General features: G+C 37.7%; 1 protein-coding gene across 5 annotated transcripts in view; it reads left to right on the forward strand.

The window, feature by feature from the left end:
- DYM (dymeclin) overlaps window positions 1-20,149 on the forward strand; it is a 603,069-nt gene that overhangs the window by 179,564 nt on the left and 403,356 nt on the right. For 4 of the 5 annotated variants that reach the window (XM_077135504.1, XM_077135505.1, XM_077135503.1 and 1 more), the window contains 2 exons: window positions 2,817-2,889; window positions 19,396-19,458. In XM_077135504.1, the coding sequence (XP_076991619.1) occupies window positions 2,817-2,889; window positions 19,396-19,458 (136 nt within the window). The remainder of the gene's footprint in view (window positions 1-2,816; window positions 2,890-19,395; window positions 19,459-20,149) is intronic. The other variant, XM_077135506.1, reaches the window with a different exon arrangement.

The raw sequence follows: 20,149 nt of genomic DNA on the forward strand, positions 1-20,149 counted from the left end.
AATCAGATTTTTATTGTTGAAGGACATTCCAGGCAGAGGGAATGTTACTGATGGCATAAATCAGTATGTAGCAGATAGCTTGGTATTGCTGGAATATACATTGTGAAAAGAATAACATGGGAGATAAAAATAGAAAGAGATGCAGGGCCTATATCTTGAAAGGTCTTGGATACTGTACTTTGGAGCTTGGAATTTTTTCTGTTACGTTATATTTACCAAGGTTTTCCAGAGAATCAGAGCTGACAGGATATATGTATATGTAAATATTAAGAGATTTACAATAGGAATTGGCTCATGGGGCCTTGGGGCTTGCCAAGTCTGAATTCTGTACAGTAGGCTACATGTTGGGGACTCTGATGAAGGTGACCAGGATTCCCCAGGAGAAGCAGATGACTGAAGTAGAGAGAAATTCCTTTTTCTTATTTTGGCTGCTTAAAGTCATCAGCTCTCCCAAGGCCTTCATCTGGTTGGATAAGATTTTTCTCATTGCTGAAGTCAGTCTTCTTTGTTGATTGTAGTTGTAATGAGCCATGGATGCACTCAACTGGCTAATGATTTAGATCCGCAAAGTACCCTCAAAGTATCAGGCCAGTGCTTGTTTTGACAGTGAAAATAACTATCACAGTCATAATCAGCTTAAAGCAATTGAAAAGATTTAAGCTGGGATAGTGAAAGAATAGAATTGTGTTAGCTCCTCCTGATACCAATGTGTAGCTTGGATTGGAGAAGAATAAATTGGAAGTAAGAACATTTGTTAGAAAGGTTTGAAGGAGTTTAGGAGCGAGTTTTAATTTAGAAAATTTGTTGACCTGAACTGAGATGATGAGATAATGAAATCATGACAGAGGGGATGAAGAAAAGAGGAAAACATCAAAGAGATGAACTGTGTAATTGAGAGATTGATTAGTTACAGAAGGATGTGTAAGAGAGGGTAGTCTGAGTTTTGGGCTTGGACTAATGATGTCATTAGCCTAAAGACTAAAAAGAATAGAGAAGAAACAAGCAGATTAGAAGTGTTGGGGGGAGTTGAATTCAGTTTGGTTGAGTTTGAGGTAGGGGTAATGCACCTAGGTGGAGCTAGCCAGCAGGATATAAAGACATGAAGTTCAGTGGAGAAGTTGAGTAAAACTCTAGATTAAGGAATTATTATCATATAAATGATAAGTGACAAGGGAGAGCATAGGAGTTAGAAGAGAAGAAAGCCAATGATGGAACTCTGAGGAACATATTGACAGTCAAAAGGTTTGCTGAGGAAGTAGATACTGGGAAGGGATAGAAGAAGTGGCTTAAGGAATAAGGAGCTGAGGAACTGAGGAAAGAGTTTCATGAAGGAGCAGGAGTCAGTAGTGTCCAAGCCAGACGTTACATAAGGTCTTGATTAGATTTGAAAATTAGGAGGTCACTGTTCTAGTTTGCTAGCTGCTGGAATGCGATATACTAGAAATGGAATGACTTTTAAAAAGGGGAATTTAATAAGTTGTTAAGTTACAGTTCTAAGGCCGAGAAAATGTCCCAGTTAAAACAAGTCTATAGAAATGTCCAGTCTAAGGCATCCAGGGAAAGATGCCTTGGTTCACGAAGGCCGATGAAGTTCACTGTTTCCCTCTCAGGTGGAAGGGCACATGGTGAACACAGAGTTTCTCTCTCATCTGGAAAGGCACATGGAGAACATGGTCAGGGTTCCTCTCTCTTCTGGAAGGGTACATGGTGAACACAGCATCATTTGCTAGCTTCTTCTCCTGGCTTACTGTTTCATGAAGCTCCCCAGGAGGCGTTTTCCTTCTTAATCTCCAAAGGTCATTGGCTGGTGGACTCTGCTTCTTGTGGCTATGTCGTTCTGCTCTCTCAGAATCTCCTAGCTTTCTCTCTTGTTCTCTTTTATGGGATTCCAGTAAACTAATCAAGACCCACCCAGATGGATGGAGACACGCCCCTACCTAATCCACTCTTGATTAGGTTACATCTCCAGGAAGATGATCTAATTACAGATTCAAACATACACTATTGAATAGGAATTATTCTGCCTTTACAAAATGGGATTTGGATTAAAATATGGCTTTTCTAGGGGACATACATCCTTTCAAACCAGCACAGTCGGCTTTGTAAAAGAGATGGTTTGGCCTCTATTTAGAGGTTTTCAGTTTGTGATCTGTGGTGCCCTAGGGATTCTGAAAAGGTACCTTGAGACCCACTAGGAACCTCAGGGGTGAGATGTGATACTTATTGGGGCGGGGGAGGTCTACATTTGTTCTGGCCCTCCTTCAAAGAAAACAGAGTAGCTTGATTTTTATCAATTATATATGTTTGACTTAGTGTAATATTTCATTTCAAGAAACATAGTATATTATAAGAAATTTAAAAACTTCTGGCTTGGAAGAGCCATTGGATACCTTTAAGCTTTAAATGCTATATAACTAATAGTTGCTATTCAAAATTCCTATACTAGATGGAGATCATAATAGACGCTTGGATTTTATTCATAGGTCAACAGTAGCACCCAAGTTTATATAATTACAATAGTTCTTATTTTCAGTAGGAACAAAGAACTGACCTCAAACAACTCCATTCTTTTTTTTGTTCAATTTTTAACTTTTTATTAATTGTATAATATAACATATATACAAAGCAAAGAAAGAAAAAAGCAGTAGTTTTCAAAGCACTCTTCAAGAAGTTGTTACAGGACAGATCCCAGAGTTTGTCATGGGCTACCGTATCATGATCTCAGATTTTTCCTTCTAGCTGCTTCGGAACATAACTCCATTCTATTTTATACTATGTTAAAAAAGTAAAACAAAACTTTTTATGTATCTTACCAGGTTCTGACTCAGAAGATCTCTTGGAAGAACTACTCTGCTCTCTGATGCAGTTAATCACTGATATTCCACTCTTGTAAGTTCTGGCTAAGCCAGAGTTTGTTTTATTTTCTTTGTATATCGAAGATAATAATTAATCTCATTGAAGAATTTCTGGGTCTTGTTTAGTACTTTTTTTGCATGCCTTTTGAGGACTGTTTATCTATACAATTCTTTTATCTATATTGCCTAATAGTACTTAGACTCTGACTATCCATCAGCAAAATAAGAATTTTATGTTGTTAAGGAGAAAATAATTAAACTCTCTAGCAACATTATGCATATGTAGGCACAGAACTAGTTTATAGAGGCATAGCAACCCTCTATAAACAAGGATTGAAGACGATGTATTTACTGGGAAGTTAAAAGTTAGTTGCTTTGATACTTGGAAACTTATACATTTGTGGGAGAGACAGCTAGCTATCCATCCAATATCTATTTTTCTACCTTCTGATTTTGTATTTGACTTCTCATAAAAGAGGCCATATTTACATTTCCAGCCTTTCTACAGTGAGATGTAGGGGGAAGTCCTTGAATAAGGCTTTCTGGGTAAAGCTCATTAAAGATTACTGACTCTGCTAGGAGGCTTATGTTTTTGTTTCAACATTCCTTCTTCCTGCTGTCTGTAAAGTGGACAAGGTTTTTTTGAGTTGCCTGGCCATCTTGGCACAATGTGCCAAGAGACTCACAGAACAAACACTCTACTTTAGCATCATTGAACTGCTGAAGCAGAGCCATCAACTGTCAATCCACCTGGACTTCTCATGTTGAAAACACACATCCCTATTTGTTTAAGATACTGTAATTGAATTTCTGTTACTACACCTGATTGTAATTCCTTTCTGATTCAAAATGTTAATCCAGTTTGTTACCTTAAAGTAGAGATTCTCAATTTTTTTTCATCATTGTGTCCCTATGGAACCTTTTTTAGGCATTTTTTCCTAATTGTCTCTTGTACGTCAGTGACAATTTAATGCCACAGATACACTCTACACCTTTTGGAAGGCCACAAACCATTGTAGTATCTATGATGTTTTTTATCGTACCAAGAAACACCCTTGGGAGCGATAGTTCCCCTCTGTTGAGGATGCATATTTTAAAGGAGTTATTTTTGAAATAACTGTATTTTTGAAATAGCCATAGCCATGTATTTATATTATAACATATATACAAAGCAAAGAAAGAAAAAAGCAGTAGTTTTCAAAGCACTCTTCAACAAGTTGTTACAGGACAGATCCCAGAGTTTGTCATGGGTTGCCATATCATGATCTCAGATTTTTCCTTCTAGCTGCTCCAGAACTTTGGAGACTAGAGGGCATAAGTATTTTATCATCATAATCAACTTTTTCTTTCTTTTTTTGTGAAAAAATATATATACAAAACAAAGAATTTCAAAGCGCATTGCCACATTAGTTGTAGAACAGATTTCAGAGTTTGGTGTTCATTACAATTCTACAATTTTAGGTTTTTACTTCTAGCTGCTCTAAGATACTGGAGACTAAAAGAAATATCAGTATAATAATTCAGCAGTCATACTTGTTTGTTAAACCCTGCCTTCTCTGTATAACTCCACCATCACTTTTGATCTTTCTCCCACTCTTCAGGGGTATTTGGCCTACGTCCATTCTAACTTTTTCATGTTGGAAGGGGCTGTCTATAATATGGGATAGGGAGATGGAACTAGCTGATGTTCTGGAGCAGTTAGACCCTCTAGGTTTCAGGTCTTATCTTGTCTAGGGATCCATCTAGAGTTTGTAGGTTTCCGGAATGTGCCCTAGTACATGAAACTTTTATAGAATCTTATAATTGCCCTAGGTGTTCGTATTAGTTAGAGTTCTCTAGAGAAACAGAATCAACAGAAAATAGTTGTAAATATAAAATTTATAAACGTGTCTCATATAACTGTGGGAACATAGGGCCCAAAATCCGTAGGGCAGGCTGTGAAGCTGATGATTTTGATGGAGGGTCTGGATGAACTCCACAGGAGAGGCTTGCCGGCTGAAGCAGAAAGAGAGCCTGTCTCTTCTGAATCTTCCTTAAAAGGCTTCCAGTGATTAGATTAAATATCACTCATTAAAGGAGACATTCCCCTTGGTTTATTACAAATGGAGTCAGCTGTGGATGTAGCCAGTGTGAGCATGATTTAATGCTATGAAATGTCCTTATAGCAAAAGACAGGCCAGCACTTGCCCAACCAGACAAACAGGTACCACCATCTGGTCAAGTTGACACATGAACCTAACCATGACAGTCCACCCCTTGTCAACTTGGCAATATCACCTTAAACCATACCTAATTTCTAAATAGAAAACAATAAAAGACATGTTTTTTTTTTCTCACCTAACAATACTCAACTGTCCTGCATATAACCGGAAACACATTAAATTTCTCCAGAATAGAGTGCAAGGCCTTGGGTAATATTCATTCTTAAACTTGATATCTTACATCTTTAATAGTATAACATTAACAAAACAGCATTACAGTCCTCGTTTTGTAACTGATCACGTGGTCATAATTCATATTTATCACTACCTTCTTCCACTAGCCATTCGTGTTCCCTTTACCCTCAGCAAGCACTTCAGCTGGCCATGGTTCTTTGCCTGGTGGGGTGACCCAGACCGTCATTCCTGAAGTTTCAGAGCCATTGGTAGCCCTGTCTGAATTGGGTTGTTGCAGTTTTCCATTGATTTTAATCACAGGGCATGGTAGTACTAAAAGATGCCCTAGGAGATCTCCTGTATTCCAGGAAAACTCTTCTTTACCTCCATTGTGTAGTTACAGTCCTATTTCCCCCTGATAGTCAGGGTCAGTCACCCCAGCCAGTAATGTAATCCCCTTCTTGGCTTGTTGATCCAGGGGCCTGAGTAGCCCAAAGTGACCAGGTGGCAGTCTTAGATTCCAGTTCAATGGAATCATTGTTGTTTCTCCAGGTGGAAGCACTCCCTCTTTTGGAACTAAAACCTGTATATCAGCAGAGCTCAGGTTTGCAGGGACACGAAGCAAAAATTTTCCTATTGATTGCTAAGGGTAATAGTGAATGGTACTACTCCAATTTCCACCCCTTGGTTCCTGGACCCATGGATCCTGGCTATGGGAGAAACAGCACCATAAGCGGACACTGACTCAGAGCATACACAGCTTCCTGGAGAACATTACCCCAGCCCTTCAAGATACTGCCACCTAGTTGGCACCGTAATTGAGTTTTCAAAAGGCCATTCCACTGTTCTATCAATTCAGCTGCTTCTGGATGATGGGAAACATGGTAAGACCAGAGAATTCTATGAGCCTGTGCTCATTCCTGCACTTCATTTGCTGTGAAGTGTGTTCCTGATCAGAAGCAATGCTGTATGGAATACTATGACGATGGATAGAGCATTCTGTAAGCCCACAGATGGTAGTTTTTGCAGAATTACTGTGTGCAGGGAAAGCAAACCCATATCCAGAATGTGCATCTATTCCAGTTAGAACAAATCACTGCCTCTTCCATGAAGGGAGTGGTCCAATGTAATCAACCTGCCACCATGTAGCCGACTGGTCACCTCGGGGAATGGTGCTGTATTGGGGGCTGAATGTGGTGGGTCTTTGCTGTTGGCAGATTGGGCACTCAGCAGTGGCTGTAGCCAGGTCAGCCTTGGTGAGTGAAAGTCCATATTACTGAGCCCATACAAAACCTCCATCCCTGACCACTTTGTTCATGAGCACATTGGGCCATTGCCCAAAGGAGTTGCTGGGGAAAGAGGCTGACTGGTATCCACAGAACGGGTCATCTTATCCACTTGATTATCAAAACCTTCCTCTGCTGAAGTCACCCTATGGTGCGTAGTCACATGGGACACAAGTATGTTCATGTTTTTAGCCCACTCAGAAAAGTGTATCCACATACTTCTTCCCCAGACCCCTTTGTCACCAATTTTCCGATTATGTTCTTCCCAAGTTTCTGACCATCCAGCCAAACCATTAGGAACAGCCCATGAGTCAGTATACAGACACACCTCTGGCCAGTTCTCCTTCCAAGCAGAATGAACAACCAGGTGCACTGCTCGAAGTTCTGCCCACTGGGAGGATTTTCCCTAACAACTGTCCTTCAAGGACACCTCAGAAAGCGGTTGTAGTGCTGCAACTGTCCACTTTCAGATGGTACCTGCATATTGTGCTGAACTACCTGTAAACCAGTTTTCTCTTCCTCAATCAATTCAGTGTAAGGAACTCCCCAAGAGGCCATAGCTTTGGTCTGGGAAAGAGAAGGTAATAGTGTAGTAGTAGAGACCATAGGCATTTGGACCACTTCCTCATGTAACTTGTGTCTTCAGGACGTGCTCTGGCCCTATCTCATATATACCATTCCATTTTATGATGGAGTGCTGCTGCACACGCCCAACTTTATGGCTTAGTGGGTCAGATAACACCCAGCTCATAAAAGGCAATTCAGCTCTCATGATAACTTGGTGGCCCAAGATTTAGCATTTGGTCTCTACTAAGGCCCAGTAGCAGGCCAAAAGCTCTTTCTCAAAAGGAGAGTAGTTATCTGCAGCAGTTGGTAAGGCTTTGCTCCAGAATCCTAAGGGTCTGCATTGTGATTCTCCTCTTGGGGCCTGCCAGTGGCTCCAAACAGCATCTCTATTTTTCACTGACACTTCCAGCACCATTGGAACTGGATAGTGACGTGGCTGGCCTCTGTTTGGTCCCTTGCTCCTGGGCTCTTCGTGCTTTCGGCCTTTGTTCCTCACTTTGCTTCTCCAGGGCTGGCTTTCGTCTCTTGGTCTCCCTTGGTTCTCTCCAGGTTCTGGTTTGTGTGGCATCTCATGACGACATCTGCTGGGCTACAAACATCTCCAAACATCCATGTCTCTGACCTCCAAGTGTTGGTATCTCTGTCAGCTCTCAGCTCTCCCCAAAATGTTTCCTCTTTTAAAGGACTCCAATAAACTAATCAAGACCCACCTGGAATGGATGGAATCACATCTTCATCTAATCCAAAGGTCACATCCACAAATGGGAGTGCAGAATCTCTGTGGATATAATCTAATCAAAAGTTTCCACCTACAGTACTGAATCAGGATTAAAAGAAATGGCTGCCCCCACAAGATTGAATCAGGATTAAAACATGACTTTTCTGGGGTACTTAATACTTTCAAACCAGCATAATGGCATTATGATACTATTGTACCAGCTCTGGACTAATTATATGAAAAAATTATAATATGTAAATCCTATTATGGTTAAATTGCTGTAGTTAGTTTTTTCCTACATATGGTTGACTGACCATATGTATTTTAAAATCAAAATTCATTGCCGGGAGAGATAGTAAGAATACTGAAGAAACCAGAGTACTCTCACCACTAAGATAACCAACTTTTATTAGTTTTTTTTTTAAATTTTTATTAATTAAAAAGATTACAAGAAACAAACATTCCCAACACATACACTCAGCAATTCACAATATCATCACATAGTTGCGTAGTCATCATCATGATCATTTCCCAGAACATTAGCATCAATTCAGAAAAAGAAATAAAAAGACAACAGAAAAATATAACAAACCGAAAAAAAAAATTTTACAGTCCTTACCCCTTACTGATCCCTTTCATTGATCACTAGCATTTCAAACTAAATCTTTATTAACATTTGTTCCCCCTATTATTTATTTTTATTCCGTATGTTTCTCTCATCTGTTGACAAGGTAGATAATAGGAGCATCAGACACAAGGTTTTCACAATCACACAGTCACATTGTGAAAGCTATATTATTATACAGTCATCATCAAGAAACATGGCTACTGGAACACAGCTCTATATTTTCAGGCTGTTCCCTCCAGCTTCACCATTACATCTTGGATAACAAGGTGATATCTACTTAATGCATAAGAATAACCTCCAGGATAACTCTCGACTCTGTTTGGAATCTCTCAGCCGTTGACACTTTGTCTCATTTCACTCTTCCCCCTTTTGATAGAGAAGATTTTCTCAGTCCCTTGATGCTGAGTCCCAGCTCATTCTAGGATTTCTGTCCCACGTTGACAGGAAGGTCCGCACCCCTAGGAGTCATGTCCCATGTAGACAAGGGGAGGGTGGTGAGTTCACTTGTTGTGTTGGCTGGAGAGAGAGGTCACATCTGAGCAACAAAAGAGGTTCTCTTGGGGGTGACTCTTAGGCTTAATTTTAAGTAGACTTGACCTAACCCCTGTGGGGTTAAATTTCATATGAACAAACCCCAAGACTGGGGGCTCAGCCTATAGCTTTGGTTGTCCACACTGCTTGTGAGAATATCAAGAATTCAACTTGGGGAAGTTGAGTTTTCCCCCGTTCTCACCATTCCCTGAAGGGGACTTTGCAAATACTTTTCCACTCACTGATCAAATCACTCTGGGATTCATCAGGGCATCACCTGGACAAACCAACAAAATCTCATGTCCTATACAAAGTTCCATGTACTTAAGGTGTTCAATTAACTATCTACATAAGTTATATTAGGAGACGCACTAGTCAAAGTATAGATTTGTACCAAATAAACGTTTGTTTGCTTTAGTCTCACACATTGGTTGAAATTTTAAAATATTAAGTACTATCTATTTTCAGCACACTGCAGTAATGACATTCTTTTGTTCTTCCTCATGCAAAACATTTTTTTAATTTGTACATTTAGTCACTATCATTATACACTCTAGGCATTCCTAGATTACACCATCTCAATCTTTATCGTCTATCTTTCTTTGTGATTTCATTTATGCCCCAGCCCTCCTCCCTCTATCATTCTCATATGCAGCTTCATTCAGTGTTTTAACGTAATTGTATTACAGTTAGGTAAAATTGTGCTGTCCATTTCTGAGTTTTTATATTCTGTTCTGTTGCACAATCTGTATCCCTTCACCTCCAATTACCCAATATCTTACCCTATTCTATCTCCTGATGGTCCCTGTTACCAAGGAAATATTCCAAGTTTATTCACTAATGTCAGTTCATATCAGTGAGACCATACAGTATTTGTCCTTTTGTTTCTGGCTAATCACACTCAGCATAATGTCCTTAAGGTCCATTCATGTTGTTACATACTTCATAACTTTATTCTGTCTTACAGCTGCATAATATTCCATCTTATGTAAATGTCACAGTTTGTTTAGCCAGCTGTCTGTTGATGGACATTTTTGCTGTTTCCATCTCTTGGTAGTTGTAAATAATGCTGCTATAAACATTGGTGTGTAAATGTCCATTTGTGTCCTTGGCCTCGTGTCCTTTGAGTAGAGACAGCATATAGATGGGTCCTGTTTTTTAATCCATTCTGCCAGACTATGTCTTTTTTTTTTTTTTTTTTTTTTTTTCACATGGGTAGGCACCAGGAATTGAACCCGAGTCCTCTGGCATGGCAGGCAAGCGTTCTTGCCACTGAGCCACAGTGGCCTGCCCCAGACTATGTCTTTTGATTGGAGAGTTTAACCCATTAACATTCAGTGTTATTACTGAATGGGTAGTACTTTCTTCTACTATTTTGCCTTCTGGATTTTATATGTCATATCTAATTTTCCTTCTTTTTACCTTTACTCGTAGTCTTCCTTTCTATACTCTTTTCCACACCTCTCTCTTCTGTCTTCATATCTGTCTCCAATGTTCCCTTTAGTATTTCTTGCAGAGCTGGTCTCTTGGTCACAAATTCTCTCAGTGATTTTTTGTCTGGAAATGTTTTAATTTCTCCCTCATTTTTGAAGGACGATTTTGCTGGATATAGAATTCTTGGTTGGCAGTTTTTCTCTTTTAATAATTTAAATATGTTATCCCACTGTCTTCTCGCCTCCATGGTTTCTGCTGAGAGATCTGCACATAGTCTTATTGGGCTTTCCTTGTATGTGATGGATTGCTTTTCTCTTGCTTCTTTCAAGATTCTCTTTCTCTTTGACCTCTGACGTTCTGATTATTAAATGTTTTGGAGTATGTCTATTTGGATCTATTCTCTTTGGGGTATGCTACACTTCTTGGATCTGTAATTTTAAGTCTTTCATAAGAGTTGGGAGATTTTCAGTGATAATTTGCTCCATTAGTTTTTCTCCTCCTTTTCCTTTCTCTTCTCCTTCTGGGATACCCACAACATGTATATTCATGTGCTTCATATTGTCTTTCAATTCCCTGAGTCCCTGCTGCGCATGTTTTTCCATTTTTTTCCCTATAGTTTCTTTTTCTTGTCGGATTTCATATGTTCCTTCCTCCAGTTCAGAAATCCTATGTTCTGTCTCTCGAAATCTACCATTGTAGGTTTCCATTGTTTTTTTCATCTCTTCAGCTGTGTCTTTCATTCCCATAAGTTCTGTGATTTGTTTTTTCAGACTTTCAGTTTCTTCTTTTTGTTCTTTCCTTACCTTCTTTATATCCTCCCTCAATTTATTGATTTGGTTTTTGATGAGGTGTTCCATGTCTGTTTGTACATTCTGAATTAATTGTTTCAACTCCTGTATGTCATTTGAATTGTTGGTTTGTTCCTTTGACTGGGCCATATCTTCAATTTTCCTAGTGTGATTTGTTATTTTTTTGCTGGCATCTAGGCATTTAATTACCTAAATTAGTTTATTCTGGAGATTGCTTTCACTTCTTTTATCTAGGGTTTTCTTGCTGGATGAATTAGTTGTCTCTCTGTTCTTTGACATTCCATTCAGCTTTATCTGGACCTTTAGCTTAAGTTTTGTTTAACAGAGGAGAATTTTTCAGATCTTGTTTTCTTGTTTCTTTCCCTGCTTGTGTGGTGCCTTCCCCCCCCCACACACACTTAGGAGGGTCTACTTAGATATTATAGATCCCAGCCAGATTTTCCCAGACCAAACTGGCCTCCTATCAGGAGGAAAGACTCACTGTGTTGGTTTTCCCTGAGGGTGAGACCCAGCAGGTTGAAAGACTTTCCTGTGAATTCTCTGGACTCTGTTTTTCTTATCCTGCCCAGTATGTGGCGCTTGTCTGACTGTAGGTCCCACCAGCATATGATGATGTGGTACCTTTAACTTTGGCAGACTCTCCCTGCTGAGGGTGTGGTGGTGATAGAGGAGAGGTTGTAGGCTGGTTTTAGTGGCTTCAAATTACCAAACCCTGGTGTCTGAATTCCCTTATGGAGGGATTCCACCTGGGTGGGGCTTCACCCCTCCCCTGGGGAAGGCACAATCTCCAGATAAGCCCCCAAAAGAGCTCACTTCTGCCTATGCCTGGGGCAGTTGCAGCCTGAAAATTCCTGCCGCTGTATCCAGAGGCCGTTTAGCCTTTGTATATACAGCCACAAAAAACCTCTGTTTCCTTCTTTTTTTTTCCCCCTTTTTCTGTCATCCCTGCCCCTTTGGCGCTGGGGCAAAAATGAGCAACCTCCACTTTGATCAGGTTTACCTAAGCTGGGGGCCTATTTTTAGTAGTCAGAATTTGTTAATTAGTTCCACAATTGGCATTTGATTGCGCCCAGTCCCTGCTGCTAGTAAAGTCCTTTCCTTTCCCCTCTGGGAAGCGGCCTGTGGGGGAGGGGCGCTGGCCGCCGCAGCTTTGGGAACTCACGGTTCTGGGGGGTGCTCGCAGCCAGTCCAGGTGGTCCAGACTGGGGTACGCTGTGTGTCTGGTCATTGTCGTGGCTCTGGGAGCTGTTCTGTAGTGTTTCTGGTTATTTAGTAGTTGTTCTGGAGGACAAACTAAAATGCGCATGTTGTTAAGCCGCCATCTTGACCTGGAAGTCACCTTTTATTAGTTTGTTATCTGTCCTTTCAGTTTTTCTTTCTGCAGGTATAAGCAGAAATTTATTCTTATTTTATTCCCTTTATTGCATATCTACAAATATATCTACTCTTTTCAAAGGGTTTTAAAATGCAGATCTTTAGTGTTAACAGAAATAAGGGAGAAAATAGCATGCCTGAAATAACATGATTTATTAACAAGAACAGGCAGATATGGAAAAGAACAAATTGACGATAATGTCTGAAGAAACCAGATACAAAGAATGGATGCTTATGTCATTGATGACTAGAGATGGTTTTACTTGATGCCTTTTATTTGTTTTTCTTGCCTAATAGTCCCAGCCAGACCTTCCAGTACAGCGTTGAATAGAAGTGGTGAGAAAAGATATCCTTGTCATGTATTTTTATTTTAGGGGGAAAGCATTTAATCTTTCATCATTGAGTATGATGTTAGCTGTGGGTTTTGTTCAGTGTCTTTTATCAGAGTGAGAAAATTTATTTATGTTCCTAATTTGTAGAGCATTTTATCGTGAAGGGATGTCAGATTTTGTCAAATGCTTTTTCTACATTGATTGAAATGATCATGTAATTTTTGCCCTTTATTCTATTAATATGTCAAACCAAACCTGCATTTCTGGGATGAATCATACTTAAATATGATGTGTAATGCTTTTTTTTTTTTTTTTTTTTTTTAAAGGAAAGACAGAGAGAAGGAAGGAAGGATAGAAGGAAGGAAGGAAGGAAGAAAGGGAAACATCTTTAAACACTTTCTTGTTTTATTGTATTTTGTTTCTCCGTTTTTGTTACATGGGCTGGGGCCGGGAATCGAACCGAGGTCCTCCGGCATAGCAGGCAAGCACTTTGCCCGCTGAGCCACCGCGGCCCACCTGTAATGCTTTTTTTATGTTGCTGGATCTGGTTTGCTATTTGTGGTAGACAGAATAATGGTCCCCTAAATATATCTGTGTCATAATCCCTGTGAATATGTTAACTTACATGGCAAAAGGGATTTTGTCAAAATAACTAAATTAAGGATTTATTTAGAAGATTATCCTGTATTATCTTGGTTTTTCCAGCTTTCTACTGGACTCTTAATGTATAGTTCATTTTCAATTTCCTGGGTCATAGTTCCAGTATCTGCATCATATATATATGTTGTTGCTTTATCTCTTCATTAAGTGTTTTTTTCTTTCCTGCTTCTTTTAATGCCTCTTTTTTTGTTGTTGTTGAAAACTGGACTTGTAGTGGTGGAGAGTAGAGACTAAGATTAATGAATTTATTCCTGGAGATGGACATGCTTTGTCTTTTGCTAGGTCTTTAATGACTTGAGTCAGTCTAGTCCATTGAACTGGGTCTGGGATTTAGGGTTGTGATTACCCTCTACTCTGCATTCCACAGGATCCAAATTCTTTTAGCTTTACTTTGTGCTTGGTTATATTGGGACTGGATGGTACACCCTCAGCTTTAGACTTTCACTTTGTGCCTGTCCCTCAGCCTTGTTTTTTATTTTTGTTGTTGTTTAATGGCTCTTTTCTGGTTTTATTCATATTATGTTTCCATATGCCATACCTTTACTTCACTTTTTCCGCCTCCTCGCATATCTTTTATTTGATTGGTACATTATGTTTATTTTTTACTTTACCCTCTCCATACTTGCTGATCTGAAAACTGTGTATGCTATTTCTGTTTCTTTAGTGGTTGCTCTTAAATTTTTACCATGCAGACTTTATTGAACAAATCTACCCTTTCTCCACATGAAAACTTTAGATTTAGATAATAAAATTCAGTTTATTATTTTCTTCCAGTATGTCATTTAATATTATACTTCACCTTTTTTCATTTTTTTCTTTCACCTTATTTTTATATCCTTAAAAATAGACATTGTTTTTATTAATTTTTTTATAGTTAGTACATTTTTGGACTTACCCCCATTTTTTCTGTTTTTTTTTTTCACTTGTTATTTCATTTTCCATGAGAATCGTTCTGTTTGAGTACAGTTTGTTAGTGAAAAACATGGTGCAACAGTGGCTCAGTGGCAGAATTCTCACCTGCCAAGTCAGAGACCCAGGTTGATTCCTGGAGCCTGCCCATGCGAATGAAAAAAAAAATCTGGAAAAACATGGTATTGACTAAAAAAAATAAAAATCACTGAAGACTGTTGCCTGAAATATCTTCATTTTGCTTTTAGTCTTATTCTGTATCTTTGTTTTATGTAGAGTTTTAGATTCACAATTATTTTTCTTTCAGTTATTTGACAATATCTGCTTTCTTCTGGAGTTTGTTGCTTTTGAGATATCTCTTATCAATTTGACAATTATTTCCTCATCTTTGGTAGTCTGTATTCTGACTATGAAATGCTTAGGTATTGTTTTGGTTTTTTAAAGGCTGCCTAGTATGCATTATACCAGAAATGGAATGGCTTTTAAAAAGGGAATTTATTATATTGCATGTTTGCAGTTCTAAGGCCATAAACATGTCTGAACTAGGGTATCCAGGACAGATACCTTGACTCAAGAAAGGCTGATGGGTCCAGAGTACTTCTTGTCAGCTGGGAGGGTACATGGCTATATCTGCTAGCTTTCTCTCCTGGCTTCTCATTTCAGAATGCTTTACCAGGGTGTTTTTCCTTCTGTATCTCCAAAGCTCTCTTGATGGTGTTAACTCTGTCAGCTCTAATGCAATTTCCAACATGGTTCCCTCTTTAAAGGATTCCAGTAAGTGACCCACCCTGAATGGATGGAGGTACAGCTCCATGAAAACCACATAATCAAAAGGTCCCACCCTGCAAAATTGAATCAGCATTAAAGAACATGGCTTTTCTGGGGTACACTGTACCCCAGAGTTTCAAACTGATGCAGGTATTAAGATATTTTAGTGTATCTTGCTCATTGTTAATTATCCTTAAATCTGAGTATTTAATTTTATTTCTTCTGGAAAATTCTTAGCTACTATCTTTTTTTTCTATGTATTTATTTTATATATAAAATGCATATATATATATTTTGCTGGTTCCATTTTCATTTTATTTTTTCTGTTCATTTTTTCTGTTCATTTAAAGTAACAATTTTTAGTAAATCATAGAATATGGTAAATGCTAGAAATCAAGTGTTTACACATACTATGATTTAGCCTGGTATTTTGTGTAACAGATGGGAGGAGTGTGAGTAATTTCATTGGAATTCTCCAGCTTTATTTGTTTTTTGAATTTTGATTTAGCAACATTCAAATATTCGGGTTTTTTTTTTTTTAACTTTTTATTGTAGCATATATACAAAGCAAAGAAATAGCAGTAGTTTTCAAAACACTCTTCAACAAGTAGTTAGAGGATAGATCCCGGAGTTTTTCATGGACTACCATATGATCCTCTCAGATTTTTCCTTCTAGCTGCTCCAGAACATAGGAGGTTAGAGGGTTTAAATATTTTTTTTATCATCACACTTGAGTTTTTTTCCTTCTTTTTTTGTGGACTACTATCTTTTTTGACTATTATAATTTTTTCTATCTTCTCAACTGTTCCTTTTTGGAGCCCCTGTTTAACTCCCTGTCCTCCCTGTCTCCTAACTTTTCCTTCATATTTTCCATTTCATTCTATTACTGTCTTGCATTTTATGTAATGTCCTCAGGTCTAACTTCTGGTTCATTATTTCTTTAAGTCAGTCTAATTCACTGATTAAATCCATTGAATTTCAATTCCCAGTTAGTACGTTTTCATTTTTAGAAGTTCTTGTTTTGATTTTCATAGTATTTATTCTTTTCAGTTCATTTTTTTTCCTTTCATAATTTAAAATTTAGTTTAAAACTTTTGCATTGTTGTTTTATCTCATGTTCTTAGGGGCTCAAATCCTGCCTGCTGTTTTTAGTGACTGCTCATTCTTCCTGATGGTGAATTGCTGTGTGTTCTCTACTTTTTGTGAGTTTATCTTTTGTGGAGCTTGTTGTCTCCTTGACTATTTTTTGTGATCTGAATTGAAGACAGACATGTTCCTCAAAAGCTGATTTTTTAAAAAAAAATAGCTTTACTGAGAGATAATTCACAAAAGGTTGATCCATTTACTATGATTTTTAGTACATTCATATGGAGCTATTTTTAGTTACTTTTGTTGAGCATTTTCATGGTCTCCCTTTGCTCATTGGTAGATGTTTTTCTAATCTGTAACTGAGTGTATAGCTCTTAAGGGCCCCATCTTTGGAGCATTCAGTTCTAACACCCCACATAGAAGAGTGCCTGAGACATTTTCATCTGTCCTTACAGGTGTTAAACCCAAGCTCCTGGTTACAGTAAAATATTCTCTCTGACACCCTCTTCTGTTCCGTTCTTCAATTTCTAGGTCATGCTTCTCTGTCATTTAAACCAGTGCTTGCTTTCTACTTGTTGCCCTCTCCTAGACAGATTACTATTCATGAGTCTAATTCTATAACTTGCACTCTTCTCTTTTCTAAACTTATTAATAAGGGCTGTGAACTCTGAATAAGTGCATAGAGAGTCTAACAAAATTTAAAATTAAAATGGTATCATGAATACAGTTTGTTTTTTTAAAGTGGCTCTTTCAACTAGATAAGAAAGAGGCTATTCCTGGCAGCATGATTTAAGGTTAGAATATGGGCTTCTCAGTTTCCTCTGTGTGAAATGATAACATCCTTTGCAGGATTAGTATAATAGAGAAGGTAAATGGAAAGCATGGTAGTTACATATATAAGTTGAGAGTATGTATGGCCACAATTAATAGAAATTCCAATTATCAGTGAGTTAAACTGTCAAGGTATTAGTTTGCTTAACAGTCAGCCACAAATGCAATCAACTGATGGATGATTTAATCAACCAGCCAGGAAATATCCTTGCAGCATTGGTCAGGCTAGTGCTTGCCTGACCAGATAACTGGTCATAATCATTTTACCATGTTGACACCAGAACCTAACCATTACAGATGTTATCTCCTTAGAGAAACCTTCCATTATCACCTTTTCTAAAATGGTTTCCTGATTTATTTCCATCATAGTGCTTATTACTATTGGAAGTTATGTCTTTATTTGCCATTAAAAAAAAATATTTTGCTCCCTACTATAATGGAAGCTGCATGATTAACATTTATTTTGTTCATTGAGGCCTATGCCAGTGCTTAAGAACAGTGTCTGAAATGGCAGGTGCTTTAAAAATAATTACTGAACAAATCAATATAAATGATAGAAATAGGATATAAGCTGTTGGTTCTAAATAAGTGGTTCATTTAATATATATTACAGGGGTTCAAAGCAAGCTGTGCTGGGTAGGTTAGGTAAGCTATCAGAGAGGTGGCAGAACTAAAAGATTGAATACCTTTTATAAAAGTAAGGATAAAAGGGGGACAGCTTACCAGGCTGGAAACAGTTTAGGTTTCAAGTCAATAGTATGGTGAGATAAGATTGTAGAGTAAATCAAAGGGTCAACTTGAGAAGGACATTCATTGAATCCCAGTCTAAGGATTATATGGCAGTGATGAACCAGTCACGTAATTGTATTTGTGATTTAATGGAGTGTGATATTAGTAATTGAGGGGTATATCAGTAAGCTATTGCATTAATGTCCTTAAAGTTTGTTTCTCTTTATTTGTCTTTAAAAAGGTGGAATTTCTAGATTCTTAAATATCCCAAGTAGGTTAACTATAGTTCTATAGTTTAACCACAACATTGCTGTGATCTTTATAATGAATAGCTAATGTATTGTGCTAAATCCACTGCGTTTATATAACTCGATATTCATATATCTTTATGGGGCATAAATATTGATATTATCTCTATTTTACCATGAGGAAGATAACATATATGTTTCTTTTTCCTAAATGCGGCAGAAATATTTTTCTTAATTAAATAACATTTGATCATGTTTCCAAGATTTGAGAATCAATTAAGCCATGGCAGTGGAAATGAAGAAGAGGGGATCAGATCTGTGAGGTATTGAAAAAGTAGTATTGGAAGGGTGTCTGCTTGAATGTGGAGGGGAAAGAACAATTTTTATGGTTTGGCTTGGAGTTCTGGGTGACTAGTGATACCTTTTATCATGCTATATACCCAGTGGTCCCCCAGTGACACCCATGGCAAAATCCATTAGGGGTGCACAAAAGAATGTTAATAGTTTTAATTAATATATAGATTTTTTAATCTCATCTATTTTAAATTTCTATTTTTATGTGTATTTTATAATATTGTTAGAATAGTGGTAAATGTGTCATATATAACCCACTCAAATATTTTTTGTTTAACCAAAGGAATTATGTGATCAAAAATGTTTATAGACAACTGGTATGGAAAGTAAGAGGAACAGATTTAGTGAAAAAATAGGAGATCAGTATTAGATATTTGGAATTTGAGATGTTTGTGAGATGTCAAGATGAAGATGTATAATTAGTAGTTAATTCCGTGAGTTGTTGCTCGGGAGAGTGGTGTGAATTTGGAATGTAGATTTTATCGTGGTCCAGTCATAGCTGGTCATTGACGTGATGGGAATAGATAGAATAATATATAGAGAATGTGGAGGAGGAGGAAAATAAGAGAGGTTAGGCTGTAGCCCTAGTACGCTACTACCTTTTAAGAGTAGATTAAAACGAGAACCTATAAAGAAAGCAGCAGTAGTAGTAATATTATTTACAATTATCTCTTCGAATTTCTGTTTACAGCACTTAACAATTAATTCGTTGCACATTGGCCTATATGTTTCTTTCTTTTTAGTTAGATGTAATTCATTTAGATGTAGTTTGTTGTGATAACACGCTGCCTTATATAACCTGATTTTCTTTTTTCCATTGTACTTAACCCAGTGCATAGAGTATAGTCTGTGTCCAGTGAATATGTTGAACAAATATAAACTCCTTTCTGCATTTAAGGGTGAAGATATTTAATAAAATGGAAAGAGAAGGGAAGAAAACGAATGGGGAGGAGGTACACAGGTATTATCTACTTCTTATATGTGACAGTATGTAAGATACGTCACATATTCCTGATTTAATTTTAGGATTAGTACAACCTCTGTTAGATTTATTTTATTACCATGTATCAGTGATTTAGTGTATATTCTGTATGAGAACTTACTTTTTTTTTTTTTTTTACCTTTATTATTAAAATGTCTTGGTGAAGTTAAGGGGGAGAGGGATGGTAAATAAGTCTTGAATACATTTAATATACTAGCTACTGAAAATTCTTTTTTGCATTAAAATATTTATTTGGAGACAAAATTATTAGGGAAATCTAAAACATGGCAATAATTATTATACAGCTCTCATTTACTGCACTGAGCCACCTGCTATCATAAAGTTGTAGGTCAGAGGAACCAGTCTAGAAGTGTTTATTTATTATGGGAGATCTTATATTAAGAATTTAGCCATTTGTGGTGATGTATATCTGATAGTTAGTGATATTTATCATCAGTACCAGTATGTATTACCTGTTCACTGAAAGAAATTTGGATTTTAAAAATCCTCTGGCCATGAAACAGACCAGGGAGAGGGATGGAGAAATATACCAGTTTGGGGATGTGGGGATCACAGATTCTTTCTAAAAGCTGGCAGAACTGTGGACTGACTTGAACACTCTTGGGGAGCAAGCAGACAGTGTTCTAATTTATCAAAAATTTCAGTGTTT

This window comes from Tamandua tetradactyla, chromosome 18 (genome assembly GCF_023851605.1).
Source record: "Tamandua tetradactyla isolate mTamTet1 chromosome 18, mTamTet1.pri, whole genome shotgun sequence".
NCBI classification, from domain to species: domain Eukaryota; kingdom Metazoa; phylum Chordata; class Mammalia; order Pilosa; family Myrmecophagidae; genus Tamandua; species Tamandua tetradactyla.